The sequence below is a fragment of the Podarcis filfolensis genome (assembly GCF_964270895.1).
Source record: "Podarcis filfolensis genome assembly, chromosome: 2".
In the NCBI taxonomy this organism is placed as follows: Eukaryota; Metazoa; Chordata; class Lepidosauria; order Squamata; family Lacertidae; genus Podarcis; species Podarcis filfolensis.
The window spans coordinates 120,057,029-120,075,726 of NC_139605.1; the positions used below are offsets into that span (position 1 = coordinate 120,057,029).

Consider the following 18,698-nt stretch of genomic DNA (forward strand, 5'->3'; position numbering starts at 1 on the left):
CCTGAGTTCGAATTCTTCATTGAGTGGGAGACTGGAAACTCTCCTCCACAGCATGCTTTTCTGGAGATTCTCCTGACCCTCCCATAGCCAGCTTTTGGGGAGGGGCATGTGGGTGTGTGGGACGCGGGTGGCGCTGTGGGTAAAACCTCAGCGCCTAGGACTTGCCGATCGCATGGTCGGCGGTTCGAATCCCCGCGGTGGGGTGAGCTCCCGTCTTTCGGTCCCAGCTCCTGCCCACCTAGCAGTTCGAAAGCACCCCTAAGTGCAAGTAGATAAATAGGTACCACGTTATAGCGGGAAGGTAAACAGCATTTCCGTGTGCTGCGCTGGTGCTGGCTCGCCAGAGCAGCTTCGTCACGCTGGCCACATGACCCGGAAGTGTCTCCGGACAGCGCTGGCCCCCGGCCTCTTAAGTGAGATGGGCGCACAACCCTAGAGTCGGACACGACTGGCCCATACGGGCAGGGGTACCTTTACCTTTATGTGGGTGTGTGGGTGTCTGTACTCTTCCCTTTCTTGTTCCTCCCATAATTTCTACCCGGTTGTAATTGAAAGTGGCAGCATGAGCAAACATCTCCTAAGGGATCGCAGGTAGAAACCTGTCTTCTAGCTTTTATTTTTTGGTTGCTTGGAAATACTCTGGAGAAGAGGGGACCTAGACAGCTGTGGGAAGATGGGGACCTTCAGTCCTTGCAACCTACTGGGAAGAGTTGTTGAGATCATTAGGCCTGAGTTGTTTTGGTTTCTTTGAACAAAGAATTAACATCACTGACACTGGTGTTTTTATTGCTGACCTGCTCCTGACTCCTGTTCCCCAGGGTCCTTCCCAACCAACTGGAGACTGCACTGCTATGCCCGCCTTTGCTCCTCTCACTTCATACCTCTGCAGGTCCTGGGGGAGAGGAGGCTGTCACAGCAGGAGGGGAAGACACCCTGGCTTCTTCACCAGCCTGAGTCATCTCTGCCTCTTGGCCTCCGTCCTCCCACTTTCCTGCTTCAGCTTCTGCTTCCAGACTTCTCTCTGCCACAGACTCTCCCTGCTCACTAAATCCTGTTACCTCTTCAGCTTCCAATACCACCTCCTCCCCATCTGTTCTCTCTTTTTCCTCTGACCACTCACTGTTGTCCCACCACCACCGCTCCCCGGGTTTTGATCCTTCTTCCCTTGGGGCTTCCTCAGCTGGTGCTTCTCACGATTCCTCTGTGTCCAGCCAGTCCATGACACTAATCGTATGGCAATTTAATACAGAACTCTGAATTTCATTGCCAGTAATATTTGATGAAGACCTCAGTAAGTGGCATCATTAATGGTGCTTTTTCTTGTGTTGTAACAGTGTTCTGGAACGGTCTGTAATTTAGGTTAAACAGTAAAATGAGTAAGCCAAGATGGCCTCAGCTGCCGGCTGTGTATTAAAAAGCTTCTTTGCTCATCCTGTGATATCTGCTCAGCAAGTAACAGCTACTCTGTTGCACAAAAAATGCTTTTAGCATGATAAGCTTATGAGAAATGTAATCAGCTAATGCAGGAAGTATTTATTTATTTATTTGTTCCTGCCAAGCACCACATGAATAGTCTATAACTGTGCAAAGGGAATGGAGCCTGATCCTGTGCAGAAATTAGGATTCAGTGCCTTAGGGGTGCACACCTCACTCTGCATAAGAATAGGGTTACTGATGCGCAGGGTGACCTTGGGAGGAATCCTGTCCCTTTCCTGTGCTTTCCTTTTGCTTCAGACAGCAATGACAATGCAGAGCCTTGATGGCTGAGCAAACCAAAGCCCTCTTTAGCTCTGTAACGTCTGTGTATTCTGTGGCACAATTTCCAGGTCACAAAAGTAAAAATGTGGACTTCCCTGGGATCTGCACCACCTCGTAAACCCAAATAGGTTAGCCATGGGGAGAAAACACGGTGGTGTTTTCATTCTCCCCACCCCTTACTTCAAATCAGACATAGGCAAACTCGGCCCTCCAGATGTTTTGGGACTACAATTCCCATCATCCCTAGCTAACAGGTCCAGTGGTCAGGGATGATGGGAGTTGTAGTCCCAAAACAGCTGGAGGGCTGAGTTTGCCTGTGCCTGCTTCAAGTCTAGTGTAGGTAAGGAAGGAGCCCAAAGAATCCAATGCAGAAGCGGCCTTAGTAGATGGTAAGCAGAGACCGTGGTGTTATGCCACAATAGTAATCAGCAGAGCAAAAGCAAGGTACATTATTGCCTAAGATGGAAGATCCAAATGCTACAGACACACACACACACACACACACACACTTTTCAGTTGGAATTCCACAAAATAAATCCCTGCAGGAATGTGTGTGTTTTGATGGATTAGTCTGTTCATCTCTGCACTGCTCTGTTTGCTGCCCTTGCACGTGTAAAATTGACCTGCTTCCTGGCAGGACCATGCCAGATAAACAACTGCAATATAATATACCAAACATATTATCATTGTCAAGGAGTCAGTTTAGACCTAGGTTCAAATCCCCACCCAGTAATATGACACCCAAATATCAAATGTATTACTGTATCATTCCTTGGCAGAATGGTAAGACAACACTCCCAAGCGGCAGGTCAGTGTAGCTCCTATGAAATTTGTAGGACTTAATTCTGCCCGTTTATATACCTTTTTTTGCGGGGGGGAGGGGAGGACTCACTAGAAAAGTGGTTCTGAAGGGATGTGATGCATCACACTGGTGTGGCAGGAGAGGATGGCAAGTGTGGCAGGGAGATTCAAGGACAATCAATATTGTATTTTAGGAATAATTCATGTTCTTATGTAGCTGCATTGTTTTAAACTTTCTGTATGTCCCCATGATCATATTATAAGGTAGTTGTGTTCTGTGTTATAAATCAAGCACTGCTAGGAGTTGTTTCTTTTTGTTTTCCAATGTATTTCTTATCAATAAAAAATTTGGTGTGGCGCAAGCAAATTTTTATTCTGCAATTGTTCATAGAATCATAGAATCATAGAGTTGGAAGAGACCACAAGGGCCATCGAGTCCAACCCCCTGCCAAGCAGGAAACACCATCAGAGCACTCCTGACATATGGTTGTCAAGCCTCTGCTTAAAGACCTCCAAAGAAGGAGACTCCACCACACTCCTTGGCAGCAAATTCCACTGTCGAACAGCTCTTACTGTCAGGAAGTTCTTCCTAATGTTTAGGTGGAATCTTCTTTCTTGTAGTTTGGATCCATTGCTCCGTGTCCGCTTCTCTGGAGCAGCAGAAAACAACCTTTCTCCCTCCTCTATGTGACATCCTTTTATATATTTGAACATGGCTATCATATCACCCCTTAACCTCCTCTTCTCCAGGCTAAACATGCCCAGCTCCCTTAGCCGTTCCTCATAAGGCATCGTTTCCAGGCCTTTGACCATTTTGGTTGCCCTCCTCTGGACACGTTCCAGTTTGTCAGTGTCCTTCTTGAACTGTGGTGCCCAGAACTGGACACAGTACTCCAGGTGAGGTCTGACCAGAGCAGAATACAGTGGCACTATTACTTCCCTTGATCTAGATGCTATACTCCTATTGATGCAGCCCAGAATTGCATTGGCTTTTTTAGCTGCCGCGTCACACTGTTGGCTCATGTCAAGTTTGTGGTCAACCAAGACTCCTAGATCCTTTTCACATGTACTGCTCTCAAGCCAGGTGTCACCCATCTTGTATTTGTGCCTCTCATTTCTTTTGCCCAAGTGCAATACTTTACATTTCTCCCTGTTAAAATTCATCTTGTTTGTTTTGGCCCAGTTCTCTAATCTGTCAAGGTCGTTTTGAAGTGTGATCCTGTCCTCTGGGGTGTTAGCCACCCCTCCCAGTTTGGTGTCATCTGCAAATTTGATCAGGATGCCCTTGAGTCCATCATCCAAGTCGTTGATAAAGATGTTGAATAAGACCGGGCCCAAGACAGAACCCTGTGGCACCCCACTAGTCACTCTTCTCCAGGATGAAGAGGAACCATTGATGAGCACCCTTTGGGTTCGGTCAGTCAGCCAGTTACAAATCCACTGAGTGGTAGCATAGTCAAGACCGCATTTTACCAGCTTCTTTACAAGAATATCATGTGGCACCTTGTCAAATGCCTTGCTGAAATCAAGGTAGGCTACATCCACTGCGTTCCCTTCATCTAGTAATTCTGTCAAAAAACGAGATCAGGTTAGTCTGACATGACTTATTTTTCAGAAATCCATGCTGACTATTGGTGATCACAGCATTCCTTTCTAGGTGCTCACAGACTGTTTGCTTAATGATCTGCTCCAGAATCTTCCCTGGTATTGATGTCAGACTGACTGGGCGGTAATTATTTGGGTCCTCTCTTTTCCCCTTTTTGAAAATAGGGACAACATGTTGCCTAGAGAAAAAAACTTGAGAACCACTGCATTAGAGGAATGCATACAGCTGTTTAGCAAGCATGGTGTCAGGAGCTTCCTAGATGATGAGAGCAATAGACATGGAAAGAGGATGCTGTTGGACCACATTTGTTTAAAGAATGGCAAGAGAGATTATTCCTGAAAATAAAGATACAGTCTTGGGAATTCAGATGTAGGGAAAGTGTGTTTGTTTGTGCTTCAGTAAGTAGCAGGGAAGTGGGAAATGACACCGTTGTTAGTGTGGGGGTAGTGGGAAAGAGGAGGAAATGTACGCAGAGCTGCAACATGCAAATAAGATAAAGCCAGTAAAGTTTGCCTGATAAAATATAAATTGTTACTATGTTTTTTAAATTGGACATTCAGCCCTTGAACTTGCAACTGGTCTATGGAACCCATCTAGAGAATTCACCAGCATTAAGGATACCCGTCAACATGACATTAGAATTTTACTACAAAAGTTGTGGTTATTTAACACAATCACATATTTTCTCTCGAATAAGGGGTGTAGTAGAAATCTGAGAAGCCATACTGAAAGGGGTAGAGTCAATGAAATAAAAACTAATTGGAATATATACCTTGCCAAGGATAGTTTTGAGCACTTAAAATTATGGTTACTGAGGTTTAAAGAGCAATGTATTTATGAAAATCAGTGGAAATATACTCAGTAATGAAGGTCCCTGAACAGTTTACAGAATTGGACTTTAAATGAAGCCTTAGACTCCAACTAGAAATATTGATCTCACTGAATTATCATAAGTCTAAACAAGTGTTGTTTAAAGGGAGAAGTTCTCTAACTTTACAGAGAGGGTATTCTAGAGGCTCCTCATGTCACACTTCATGTTTTGGTTCAAAACTAAATGAGATTTACGTCAGAATTATGCAAAGGCAACAGATGTGCTTTGGGCACATTTCTAAAATACCTACAGATACAGGATCGCCTTCATGAATCAAGAGGGGATAGCAAAGTTTGGACTGACAGCTAGTGGTTAAAATGAGGCAAATCATGACAAGGCCCTCAAAACTGTAGCATGCTGTATGGATAGTTCCTATATATTTAGACTTCATTTTTAAAAAATTAGTGTGAAATTAAAACATTTGTATTGATATAAGCACATGGTGCTGAGGAAAGTACAATACCAATGGCCTATTCAGTCATTTCCTTTCTCTCAAACTGTTGAGTAGCTAATTTGAATAACATTCCAAACTACACTTTTATTTTCATATACTGTATTTATTTTTTTTTAATAACTATTTTCATATACTGTAATTCCAGAAACAGAAGGATAGCTCTGGTTAATGGCTATAAAGAGCAAGTAAGCAAGATTCAACGCCATCTAGAAGTCTTGCTACACCGGAAAAGAGAAGTGTAAAAAGATGAATGTGGCTTCTTGAATCACAGTGGGGGAAATTAATTCTGCACACAATAGTCACTATTGCACTGCACAGGGACAGAGCCCTCCAGATGTTGCTGGACTATGAGTCTCATCATTCCTCCTGCTTGTCTTGCTGGTTGGCGCTGATGGAAGTTGGAGTCCAGTAACATCCAAACTTCTTGGGAGAAAAGCAATGACAAACCTAGACAGCATCTTAAAAAGCAGAGACATCACCTTGCCGACAAAGGTCCGTATAGTTAAAGCTATGGTTTTCCCAGTAGTGATGTATGGAAGGGAGAGCTGGACCATAAAGAAGGCTGATTGCCAAATAATTGATGCTTTTGAATTATGGTGCTGGAGGAGACTCTTGAAAGTCCCATGGACTGCAAGAAGATCAAACCTCTCCATTCTGAAGGAAATCAGCCCTGAGTGCTCACTGGAAGGACAGATCCTGAAGCTGAGGCTCCAAGACTTTGGCCACCTCATGAGAAGAGAAGACTCCCTGGAAAAGACCCTGATGTTGGGAAAGATGGAGGGCACAAGGAGAAGGGGACGACAGAGGACGAGATGGTGGGACAGTGTTCCCGTAGCTACCAACATGAGTTTGACCAAACTGCGGGAGGCAGTGGAAGACAGGAGTGCCTGGCGTGTTCTGGTCCATGGGGTCACAAAGAGTCAGACACAACAAAATGACTAAACAATAACATCCAAACACCATTCACACGTGGTGCCTCACCTTTGTTGCTGCTGTAACACAGGTGTGCATTGCTTTGATTTGTAGAGTTTGTGAAGAGTCTGTGTGTGGGGAGGATATTATTTTTGTTTGTTACTATGTTATGTATTTTTGTGCTTTTTTATTGTAAACTGCCCTGTGCTCCTCGGGTGAAGCGCGGTACAGAAATGAACTAACTAACTAACTAACTTTCTGACAGTAAGAGCTGTTCGACAGTGGAACAGACTCCCACAAGAGGTGGGGAATTCTTCCTTGATGTTTTTAAGCATCTGTCATGTATGATCTTGTTAAGATTCCTGCATTGCAGGGGGTTGGACTAGATGACCCTTAGGGTCCCTTCTAACTCTACAATTCTACGATTCTCTGAATGGGCTGGAATAGGGCGAGGAAGCTTTGCGTGCTGGTAATGTGCTTGGAAACTTTGTTTTGGAACCTCTTGTAATTAAAAGCAGCAGCAGCAGCAGCTCGACTTGCGCCCCTCTCTCCCCGCCCAAGACCCAGCGGAGCCCTTCGAAGAAAGCAGGGTCGATCCTTCTGTCCGCGGGGCGTGTGGACAGCGGACAGCCCGAAGGAGCTGCAGCCCGAGAGAGAAAAGGAGGCGGGGCCAGCCTTTCGTTACTTTCTTTCTCTCGGAACGGCAGCCGCCCAATCGGAATGGAGGGGCGCGGCTTCGCTCCGCAGCCCGGCTCCTCCCCCTCCCCCTCTGCCCAATCACGGGGCGCGGCGCCCCGCCCAGCCTCGAGCTGGGCTCCGCCCTCGGAAGCTCGCCTTCCAATCGGCGGGCGGAGCGAGCGAGCCTGGTTCCCGGACTGCAGCAGCCGCGGGAGCTGGCGAGTTGCTGGCTTCGCCGCAGTGCGAGACTGGCGGGTTCCTGGGGCGGGAGCGCCATGGAGCGGGCCCCGGAGCAGGAGGAGGCGGCGGCGGCGGCGGGGGCGCCGGATCCGGGCGCGGGGCTCTCCTCGGGCTCCGGCGGCTCTCGCTTGCCCGGCGGCATCGGCTCTGCGGAAGCCCTGGCGGCGCTGGGCGCGATCGGGCGGCGGCTGCTGTGGCTGCTGCCGGTGTACCTGGCGGGCCGGGCGGGGCTGAGCCTGGGCTTCGTGGTGGCCGGCGTGGCCCTGTACATGGGCTGGCGGGGCCGGCGGATGAGCAAGGAGCGCTCGCTGCGAGCGGCCGGGCTGTTCCTGGGCGACGAGGAGGCTGCGCTGAGCGCCACGGGGCTGGGCCGAAGCCTGGGGCAGAGCGAGCTGCCCGCCTGGGTAAGAGCTGGGCTGTGCCGTTTTACATGGGGGGAGGGGGAGGGGGGCTCCGGGATTCCTCCCCTTGGGAGTTCCCCAGGGAAGAAAAGGAGCAGCAAAACAAGGCGCGAGCTTTGGGATCGCAGGACCTCAGCCATGCCCAAATCCTCTCGCCTTGGATGCGCTCAGACGGAATATTTACGCATTCCCGGTTTCACATGCGTGCCTGCTTACTGGGTGTCGGTTTCCTGCTCCCGCAAGCCTTCTTTTGAACGGGGTGGGTGAGTGGGCAAATACTGGTAAAAATACAGTTGCAGGGCGGTGATCCCGGGTCCAAGAAGGGAGCACGTGAAAGTTACTTGCCCACTAAAATGTTTTCTCAGTTTGTCTGCCTGTACCAGCTGCCTCTGAAGCCTCTAATGATTTGATTTTCTAAATCTTCCCTGCCTGGTCACATGGAGGCTGCTTTTTATCTGGTGCATTTATAACACCACCTTCCTTCCATGGTGGATCTCATACATACTGTCCAGACCGGCTGAGGGCTGCACAGTGTGGCCCCAGACTGCCCTCAGAACCTACTTTCTTGCAACAATCAATCAGGCGTCTTTTAACCTGCATAAAATGATGCTGAGTAGTATACACTGTTGCACTCCTGCATTTTTGATGCCTAACTCCATGCCCTGCTCCATCCTTAGTTTGCTTGTGGGTGTCTTGACCAGGCCTATGGAAAGCAAAATATCTGTGGGTGAATCTCATTGCTTCTGCTGGCATCCCAGGTTTTTCCTTCCCCTTCTCCATGGCAAAGAAAACAAGGAAGCAGTTAGCCTCGGGCTTCATCTGCAAAATGGGGATAATACCGGCCTATGTCACAGGGCTATTGGAAGGGTAGCAGCGGACATGCAAAGATTCCGAGCAATTGAAATGCTACGTATTATTAAGCAGCAGTAGTAGTATTATCTCCCTCTGCTCACCTTCCAGCTGCTTTGTCTTAGAAGGGTGTTTGCAGCCATCAACCTGTAACTTTCCATGTTTCACTGCTCTGCATGAGGGAAGAAATGAAACTGCATCTCGGAGTGGAAGGAAGAAAGCAGCAGCCTCTGGCTAGATGCTGTGGCTTGGGGAGAAGCACATGTTCACACCCTCTTGCAAAAACGGCTGCTGCATTTAGCACCCTCCTGCAATTTGTAACTGCTCCTGCTCTCTTGATAGGTTTCCTGCTTTCTAAAGCTCTCCTTTCTGCATCTTTAACTATTTTGATCCATCATTTTATCATCTGCTTCCCTATTTAGCTCCCCTTACAACTTCCTTCCAGAACCCTCCTCCCTCCCCCTTGAGGGAATCCGATTTGATTTTCCTGCTTTCCATCTCTGTGCAGTGATTCTCTATCTGTGTAGATTAAGGTTACCAGATTTTTTCTAAGAATCCGGGGACACTTAAAAAAAAAAAAAGAGAAAAAAAGGTTATTTTCAAAAAGTTATTTTAAAAAAAGAAGTAATATCTTCGGGTCGGGCCTGGGCTCGGCCACGCGTCCTTGCCCTCCCGATGCTCTCCTACCTCTCCTCCTCAGCGGCAGCGGCACAGCAAGGTCAGGGCTCCCCTCTTTTTTCTCCTCCCTCTTCCTTTTTCTCTTCTCCTCCCTCTCCCTGTGTCGGCTCTGGGGTTTTCCTGGCCCCAGAGTGCCACTGGGCAGTTGACTGGGTGGCTGGGCGCTCTCACTCCCAGCTCGATTTGGGTCGTGGGGTGTGTGTGTCAGCGGTTCCCCCAGTTGACGCGCCGGGCACCCCCAGTTTCCCCTCGGCAGTGGCGGCGGCGGCGGCAGTCTCAGCAGCCCAGAGCCAGCCTGGTAGCGCAGTTGGCTCTGGCTGGCTTCAGGAGCTGCTCGCTGCCGTGGCATTTGCCATTTTGCCTCGCCATAAGTCCCCATATGATGTGTCTTGTGCTGTTGAACCATGCAACATTCATTCACTACTAATAAATCTACAACACTTAAAATATAAATCCAAGGACGGATTTTGTCCGCGGACAGATTTGTAGATCTGGGGACTGTCCCCGGGAAACAGGGACATCTGGTACCCATAGTGTAGATGCCCTTCCTGGAGACAGGTACATTTTCCCATCCTCCTATTAACTAGCTCATTCACAAATCTTGGCACTGTCTTCTGCCATGCCTGTCTTGCTTCTTTCTTGTCTTTTCTCTGCCCTCCCTTTACATAAATACTAAGGAGGAGTTGAATGAGCAACCCTGTAAGGGACAAGAATATCTAGCCAAGAAAAGGAGTAAAACAGCAGGAATTTAGTTTCTCTCTCTCTCTTTTTTTCTGGAATCTCTGTGTGTCGCAATATTCTTCTATCTTACGTTGGTCTGTTACATGGGCGTAGCCAGGTTTTTTTGTTGGGGGGGAAGGACTTTTGTTGGGGGGGCAGAAATGACGTGATTGGTCAGTTAAGTATTTTTATTGTTTTACTTGATGGGGGGCAAGTGACCCCCCCAAGCCCATGGCTTCTTACAAGAGAAACACACCTCTCCATACCTTTCACTCACTCTAGCTAGTATTTAGTTGGGTGTGATGGTGGACCGTTTCTGGTCCCATATCTGTGGTCCAAAAAGCAAAAAACCACAGGGGAACAGAACAGACTGCCAACAGGGATGAAAAGAGGTGACTGGGTGGAAAAAGACCACCCCTCTGTTTTTTTACTGTGTCACCTGATTTGAGTGCTGTTGTAGTTTCAGGGGATGTTCAAAGAACCTGAGTATTTGGAAATCGATGATAGTATCTTTCAGCTCTCAGTCCTGTAATGTGGCTTTTAGCACCCTAATCTAAAGTGAGTTCACAGGTTATCATTTTCCATGTGGTAATTGCTGCTCTTATGAGATAATGTGGATGTGCATAGTTGGTGTCAGCATTATGGAATAGAATGTTGTCTCTTCAGGAAATCAGCTAACATTGGGAGACAGTTTTGGAATGTGATACCTTAGCTCTGCTCTTGCTGTCAAATGGAACTTGTGAACTTGCCCTGCCTTAACTGTAGCCTGAAACCTCTGTGCACAAGCTGAAAGATCCATATTGCTTCAGGGGCTGCAATCCTTGCTGGTCCTAAGGGTCACACTGTTAAACTAGTTCTCCAGCTGGGCACTAACACTGGCCGAAGTGCATGCCGGCTTGCCTTAATTCCATTTTAATTGGATCTTTTGTAACTGAAACTGGGATTGCACATCACACTGAATGCTTAACGGTCACTGAAAACAACAACTGTTCAGTTCTAAGCTCCTGCGGCTCTGTAGCACCCAGTGTCCAAACTTAATGGCATTTGTGGACATCCCTAGAGATGTGAAGGTATGAAAAAAATGGGGGGACCCTATAAAAATGAAGAGAAGTGGTTAATTCCACCCCAAGTTTTCCTGTGTTTATTCCAGACTTCTAGCTGCCCCATTCCATCAGCAGAAAATGCAATGTGGAAAGCCATGATAAATTGCCCCAAATGTAGGAAGGTAGAATTAATTGTGCTGTTGCAAAGTGTAGGTGCGGCCAAAAGATGCCTACCAGGGTTGAGTTATATTAACAAATATAACTCCCAAACCACCTTGCCTTGCTTTACTTGCTTTCACCTGGCTTGTTCCTTGTCTCCTCTAACTCTCCTCTGCTGGAACTTAAGCTAAAAAACAAAAAACTCCTGTCCATTATGTTTTGCTTGATCAGCTTCCATCCTTCCGATCTTGTGTTAACATAATTCTCTAGCGCCGGATCATCAGTCTCAATTCTCCTTCTATGTGATGGGTGGAGTAAAATAAGATAAGGTGGAGTTGCAGCATGTTAAAATCTGTTGTGGCAGGAAGTGCGCTGAGGCTCCCCTTTCAGCCTAGTGTCTTACTGATAAGGAGGAAAGAAAATCTTACAGGAGATACAGAAATGTACTCGCTGCTGAAAGATAGCTTTACTGTTAGGTCCCTGGGTAAGATAGTTACTCAGTTTTGCTGTGGCTGCTGGAAATGGAAAAGTGAAATATTTCTCTTTATAGCCTGATGCAACGAGTATGGCTTTGTTGCATAGTGGCAACAGAGGACCTGATTCTATAGGGATATAAGCAAGCACTCTCTGGTCCAAAGTCTAGATGCCACAAATGAACTTGCAGCAGGGTGCTAGGGTCCTTGGTCTCTGGGAAGCTAAGAGATGGGGAGTGGGTACCTCAGAGCTTGTATGGTTATGGGCAGGAATGGGAGCACTGGAATAAAAATTCTGTGCCAAAGTAATCCAGATTCTATGGCAAAAGCCATAAATGTACTTGCAGGGCCCTCCCACCCATGAGGCAAGGTGAGGCGGCCACCTCAAGCGTCAGAGTCCATGGGGCAGCGGATCCAGCCTCCAAGGAACACCCCGCCTGTTGCTTCTCCCGCAGTGGCATTGACAGCTGTGATGTGCTCCTTGGGGTCTCTGCCTCCTCCTTGGCATTCCCCCCCCCCATGTCACTTCCACAGCAGCCTCTTGGAGAATAGGAGGCACTCCTGGGTTCTTCCCACCCTTGTTCCCAAAGTGGATATTTATTCCCTAGCGAGGGGACACCATTATGTGGTTTGCCTTAGGTGCCAACATGTCTTGAGCCAGCCCTGGTTACTTCTATCCATAATAGGGGAGAACAAAGAATTTCAAAGCGTTGATCAGTTTTGATGATGCAAAGATGTTACCATATGTTGGCAGCCTGCATACTCCGAACTCTGTCTTTGTAGGATTGAGGACTAGAAACCTATAAAAACAAACTGAGATTTCCAAGTTGTCAAATGCAGTGCAGGTAGCAGTGTTGCCCCCTCTTAAAAAAATTCAAATCATTGCATGGAGCTGTGGAATTCAGAAAACCCTTGAAGTGGAAACTGAGAGGATGATCTGCTGGGGCACAACAAACTCCAGGGCCAGGAAGGTGGAACTGCTGACTCTGAAACTATTGAGGCCACAATGCCTTGGTGCATATATTTTAGTACCTTGCTGAGGGTGCAGAACTGTTAAAGATGGAATAGGTTTGTCCATTTGGATGTGGCTTTCAGCAAGAAGGAAGGTCATGTTCCAGGTACTTCGAAAGCTTATTGTCCCTTGAAATTGATTCTGTAGTGAAACTCTCAAAGCACTCATATTGCATGAAACTCGCTGACTTCACTTTGTTAGGATAATAACAATAGCCCTTGACCCAAGACAGCAGTAAACATGGGCAATACATTAAAAAGAGGGTCTAAAATTCATTCTTTTTCCTGTTGTAATTAATAATCCAGGGGTGGCAAAACTTAAGGATGGTGTCATTCTAGCTGAGATTGTGATGCTGTGCTGTGCAATAACACAATTGTCAGTTGTCTTTAAATTGAATGTCTGCAATCCTATCTAGCTTAAAATGTGGAAAGATGAGACAAAGGGCCTGAAAGAATCTTCCCTAAATAAATTAGTGCTGCACAATGTCTGTGCAAAACAGCAGACTTATTTTTGTTTCTGAGTTAAGAAAGAAGTCAAAACCAGCTTTTTCCAATCACACTTTAGAGGGTTAGCTGTGTCTGTGGTGAGGAAAGAGTGGTTACAGTGTGCGTGTGCGCTTAGTGGTGGAAAATAAAAACGATTCATTGCATGCCATAAATGGAGAGTTTTCTGCTTTTGCTCGTCGCTGCACTGATGACATCAGGCTCCTAAGTTTGCTCACAGATGCCCAGAACTTGAACTGCTGCGCTTGGCCAGCTTCATTTGCTGAGGCCTTTGGGTTGCAGTTCTAACATCTGGAATCTTGCGTTAAAATAACCTCTTGTGTTAAAAATAAGCATGTTTCATTCCTAGGAGTAAGTGGCTTGAATTGACTTTTGGCTTACTTGCCTTTTACAAGAGATGCCTGAAAGTCAAAAGCAATGGTGTCTGGGTGTTAAATCTCTGCTGGAAGCATGTTCTCACAGCATGGAGTCAGCTCTAGTTGAGGCCAGCTGTGCCTTTGTAACTGGGGAAAAGCTAACATCATATCTCTGGATGACCTCTGTGAACAAGCTGTGAAAGGAGAGCCCAGGTGGCCCTTAAGGCATCCTAACTCCATGTTGCAATTTATATCAGCCTAAGAACCATTTAGCACCAAAGGGGGAGGCTGCTTTATATTGGGCCAGATTGTTGGTCCACATAACTCACTATTATCTACTACAGTTGACTCTCAAGGAAAATCAATAGTCATGTGGCACCTTTATGACAGCATGGAGTCTGTTGCATGAAGTGTTATCCTGAGGTTGTATTTTTTGGAGGATGTGAGGAATTGTAAACAGTGAGGCCGGAAGGAAATGTAATGCAGAAAATAGAGACAGTGGTAATTATTAAATAAACAGTGGTAACTCACAAAACCAGTTTTGGGTGGCAAGGCATGGGCTCTCCAGGGTATCGGATAGAGAAGGGTCCTATTACCTCAGGAGTGGGGAACCTCCTTCAGCCTAAGTGCCTCATTCCTTCAGGGACATCTCGGGACCACATTCCAATTGTGGGTGAGGCATGAAGGAAAAGTGGACAGAACAGTGGAGGTGACACATCCTTTTTTATAGTAGGCTGCATTTCATCCACACACCCTCCTTCCAAGCAGGCAAGAGGCATTATTGCAGTTAAAGGAAGCCTTCCAGCCATAGAGAGGCACTGGAGGAGGGTGTGTGGCATGGGGAGAGTCCCATGGGTCAGGTCGATGGGCTTGGAGAGTCATATTTGGCCCACTGGGTGTGAGGTTTCCCACCCCTGTATTTATCTGGTATTTAACTGGAAATGTCAGGGATTGAACCTGGCACCTTCTTCATGAAAAACATGTGCTCTGCCTCCTGTGCAGGGTTTAGGATTATGGTGTTGTGCAGCCCAAACCTATTCAGATTTACTTGGAAGCAAAATCCCACTAATTTTACTTCCAGCTAAGTATGCATACAATTGAAGCTTGACACTGTTTCTTAAATGTGATGAGAGCATGTTTTGCTACTACATTTCGCTCCTCAAGCCTCAATGGCTCCGCTTCCTGCATCCTTTCTGGTTTTCCCCTATTGGCTCTTCAACCCCATAGCTCCTACTGTGCTGATCCACCCACTGTGTGCCTGTCTCCTCCTGCGAACCCACACACCACACCACTGTGTTTCCCCAGCAGTTACAACCTCTCTCTCACTGTACTACTACCTGTGGCCCAGCAATAGTTAGGGTAGCAATGCCTCCCTTTCTCTTTGGTCAGTTTTCCTCGTGGATCCACTTTTGCGAGAAACCCTGAAGCTTTAAAACCTGCAAAATGTCTTGTGTGTTTTTAAGTGGAGATGCATTATCTTTCTTATCGGTAATATTTTTGTGTGTGTTGAGAGAGAGGAGAGAGATAATTGGATCAGACTTGAACCTTTGCAGCTAATAGGAAGCAGCTAGAATGGGTTCTGAGTGTTTAAACCAGAAAGCAAGATATTATCTTACTTTGGGGCGGGAGGGGGAGAGGGAAACCATTCTTGCATGTTTTGAAAAAAATAAGGCTCGTCAGACAATGTTCTGAGACTGGCAGCCGCACAAAGAATTCTCTGCATTAATAGTTCATCTGGGCGGCAAGCCCCTTTGCAGATATGACAGCATCCTTTCTCTGATGGATTTTTCCTCTAAGCTGGGATTAGCATGGGTTTGTCCAAAATGACCTATTTACCTGGATTTAATATTGTTTTATTATTTATTAAATATGGATATTGCCCTCCACCTGAAGATCACAGGGTGGTTCGCAACATTAAAATACAAAATGAGAACACACAATACATAATAAAAAAATGAAAAACAAAGCCTCTCCTACAAACATATTTAAAAAGCCATAGAATGTTAATCAGCTGAATGCCTGGCTGAAGAGAAATGTTTTCATCTGGCGCCTAAAGACATGCCATGAAGGCACCAGGTGAGCCTCTCTGGGGAGAGCATTCCAGAAGGGGGGGGGACATGACGAAGGGTCTCAGAGGATGATCACAGCATCTGGGCTGGTTCATATGGGGAGAGGCGGTGCTTGAGGTCTTTTGGTCCTTAACTATTAAAGGCTTTGTAGGTCAAAACCAGCGCTTTGAATTTGGTCCAGAAGCCAGTTGGCAGCCAGTGCAGTTGTGCCAGGATCAGTGTAATATGCTCAAACCGTCTTGCCCCAGTGAGCAACCTGGCCTCTGAATTCTGCACTAGCTGAAGTTTCCAAACCGTTTTCAGAGCCAGCCTCGTGTATAATGTGTTGCAGTAATCTAACTCAGAAGGTAGCAGAGCACAGAAGACAAAGTTAGGCTATCCCTGTCCAGATAGGGGCGCAGCTGGGCCACCAGCCAAAGCTAACGGGAGGCCCTCTATCTTCCAAATGCCTTCTATCTTCTGAACCCACACCTTCCCTGTTCCAAGATTGAACCAGGAGGCTACATGTTGTTTCACTTAACTGCAGAACCTTGAAGAACCAGTAACTGTGTGAGATTTGCTGGTGTGCCATCAGAAATACCGTATTGGCCTGAATATAAGCCTCACTCCCCCCCGCCCCACATTCTGTCCATGAAAAGTTAAAGTGTGGCTTATATTTGCAACCTTATGGTATGCAGCCAGGAGCATGGGGCAAACAGCGGCAGGAGTGTGGCAAAGCGGTGCCTGCCCCGTGCACGCATAGTCCCCAGTCCTCTCCCCCAAGGCCAGGAAGGGTATGCAGCCAGGAGCAGCGAGGAATGGAGCGGCTTATATTTGGGTATTTTTTCTGCCCCCCCCCCCCAATTTTAAAGGTGTGGCTTATATTTGGGTGCGGCTTATATTCGGGCCAATACAGTGGCATTTGATTTAATACTCAAGGCTCCTAAAAGCTTCACCTGCCTGCTGTATATCTGCATAACTCACTGCTTTGGACACGCCTCCAGCCAGTTGGGCTCCCTTTCTGAAGAGAGCAATTCTCTGCCAGTTACATCTTTGCTGTACCATCCGTTGCAATGATCCAGTTGAGTTACCTGTGCTTTCTCTGCCCACCCACCTTGCAGGGAATATATTGCTTATTTCCATGAGTCACTTCTGTGGGCTTTCTTGCTTCCAGCCAGGGAGCATACCTAGTGGATGTGACTCTTTGGACCAGATGGTTTCTTACTCTTTTACACTGTGAAAGTAAATCTTTTCAGCAGTAAGCATGGAGCAGCGCCTCCAATTTTAATTCAGAAAAATAATCTCCGCTATCAGAAGTTTAGAAAATCTCAGATTTGTCTCCAAATAGCCTTTGTGCCAAAGAATTGGATACTTTAAGGGGAAGTTGGAAGGTTTTTAAAATTGATATTATAGCCTTCTGAGTTGCATGGGATGAGTAAGAATTGTGGTTTTAAAAAGCACAACTATCTAAAGTCTAAAGTCGGCGGTTCGAATCCCTGCGATGGGGTGAGCTCCCGTGACTCGGTCCCTGCTTCTGCCCACCTAGCAGTTCAAAAGCACGTCAAGTGCAAGTAGATAAATAGGTACCGCTCCGGTGGGAAGGTAAACGGCGTTTCCGTGCGCTGCTCTGGTTCGCCAGAAGCGGCTTAGTCATGCTGGCCACATGACCCGGAAGCTGTACGCCGGCTCCCTCGGCCAATAAAGCGAGATGAGCGCTGCAACCCCAGAGTCGGCCACGACTGGACCTAATGGTTAGGGGTCCCTTTACCTATCTAAAGTAGGGGTCAAATTTAGCTGCTAGCTGGGACCAGTGCAAGGGCTCCTCCCATCTCCCCTTGCATGCCCTCGGCCAGATCTGGGGGTTGGGAACCCCCATAACAGAACGCAAGGAGGAGAGGGGAGGTAGTTCTGTTGGGCAAGCCAAAATGTTTGTGCTGATACACACACACAGTTTTGGAAGCAAGTCCCCCGAAGTTACTAGGTCACCCATTTTTAATGAGCTTGTCTGCCCACATATACATATATTATTTAGCTATTTGTAGCATAGATGGCCTGAAAGATTTAAAAAATGGACCAACTCTTCTAATTTTATGAGAACCTCCCTGCCAGATTACCTGGAGGCTATTATGGTCACATGCAAGCAGGCAGGTGGCTGTTACCGAAGTGTATTATCTGGCAAGGCTGGTAGTTTAGATCCTGTTAGGTGCCTGTCTAAGCAGATGAAAAATCTCACAGTATAGGAAATAGATCACCTTCTCTGTGCCACGGAATCTGTCTTGGCAGGCCTAGCAACACTGGCATTTGGGGAATGCTTCTGTCTGACTCACCACCTACTCCTCACTCTGTTTTCTCCTATACAGGAAATGCTGCTTCTGCTCATTTTAGGGCCACACGATTAAGAATAGTGGGTGTAGCATTTGGGGCAGGCTGTCGAAGGGAGCTTCTAAATATAAGCCGGTCTGGCATCTTCCTACCATTTTTTTGAAGACCTTCTGAGCTAGATGCCATTTGCAGCTAAGCTTTAAGAAGAAATGAATAACACTTCTGAGTCAGTGTGAGCTGTGTTTACAGGAACTAGCGAGCCGTTAGATGAACCCCATCGAAACGATGTACCCACATCTTTCTGTAAGGAGTCAGATACTGGAGACATTTGGCTTAGGAATATGCCAACCGTGTTCAAGGGTCTCACTGTGACCTGTGCTTTGCACACAGACCCTGTCCCTCCTCCCTAAAAGACTTCCACTTGGAATAGGGTGGCAGAGTTCAGTGCAGAGTGACTCAGGGCCTGAAGGACCCAAGTAGGCTTTGCTTTTTGCCTATTTATGCCTTGGCTTGATGAAAACTGCAAAGTGCTCCATTATCTGAGCAATTTAAACATTACAAATGTGGCACTAGTCTTGTAAACGATAACAGCTTAGTCCAGAGGTCAGCAAATTTTTTTCAGCAGGGGGCCGGTCCACTGTCCCTCAGACCTTGTAGGGGGCCGGACTATATTTTTTGGGGGGGGGGGGATGAATTCCTATGCCCCACAAACAACCCAGAGATGCATTTAAAATAAAACCACGCATTCTACTCATGTAAAAACACCAGGCAGGCCCCACAAATAACCCAGAGATGCATTTTAAATAAAAGGACA

At 46.9% G+C, this 18,698-nt stretch overlaps 1 protein-coding gene across 1 annotated transcript in view; it reads left to right on the forward strand.

Moving 5' to 3' along the window:
- Positions 1-7,239: 7,239 nt before the first annotated feature.
- The window catches only part of ESYT1 (extended synaptotagmin 1), a 59,966-nt gene continuing 48,507 nt past the window's right edge, over positions 7,240-18,698 (forward strand). The window contains exon 1 of the mRNA XM_083599614.1: positions 7,240-7,724. Coding sequence (XP_083455740.1) covers positions 7,356-7,724 — 369 coding nt within the window. The 5' untranslated portion in view covers positions 7,240-7,355. The remainder of the gene's footprint in view (positions 7,725-18,698) is intronic.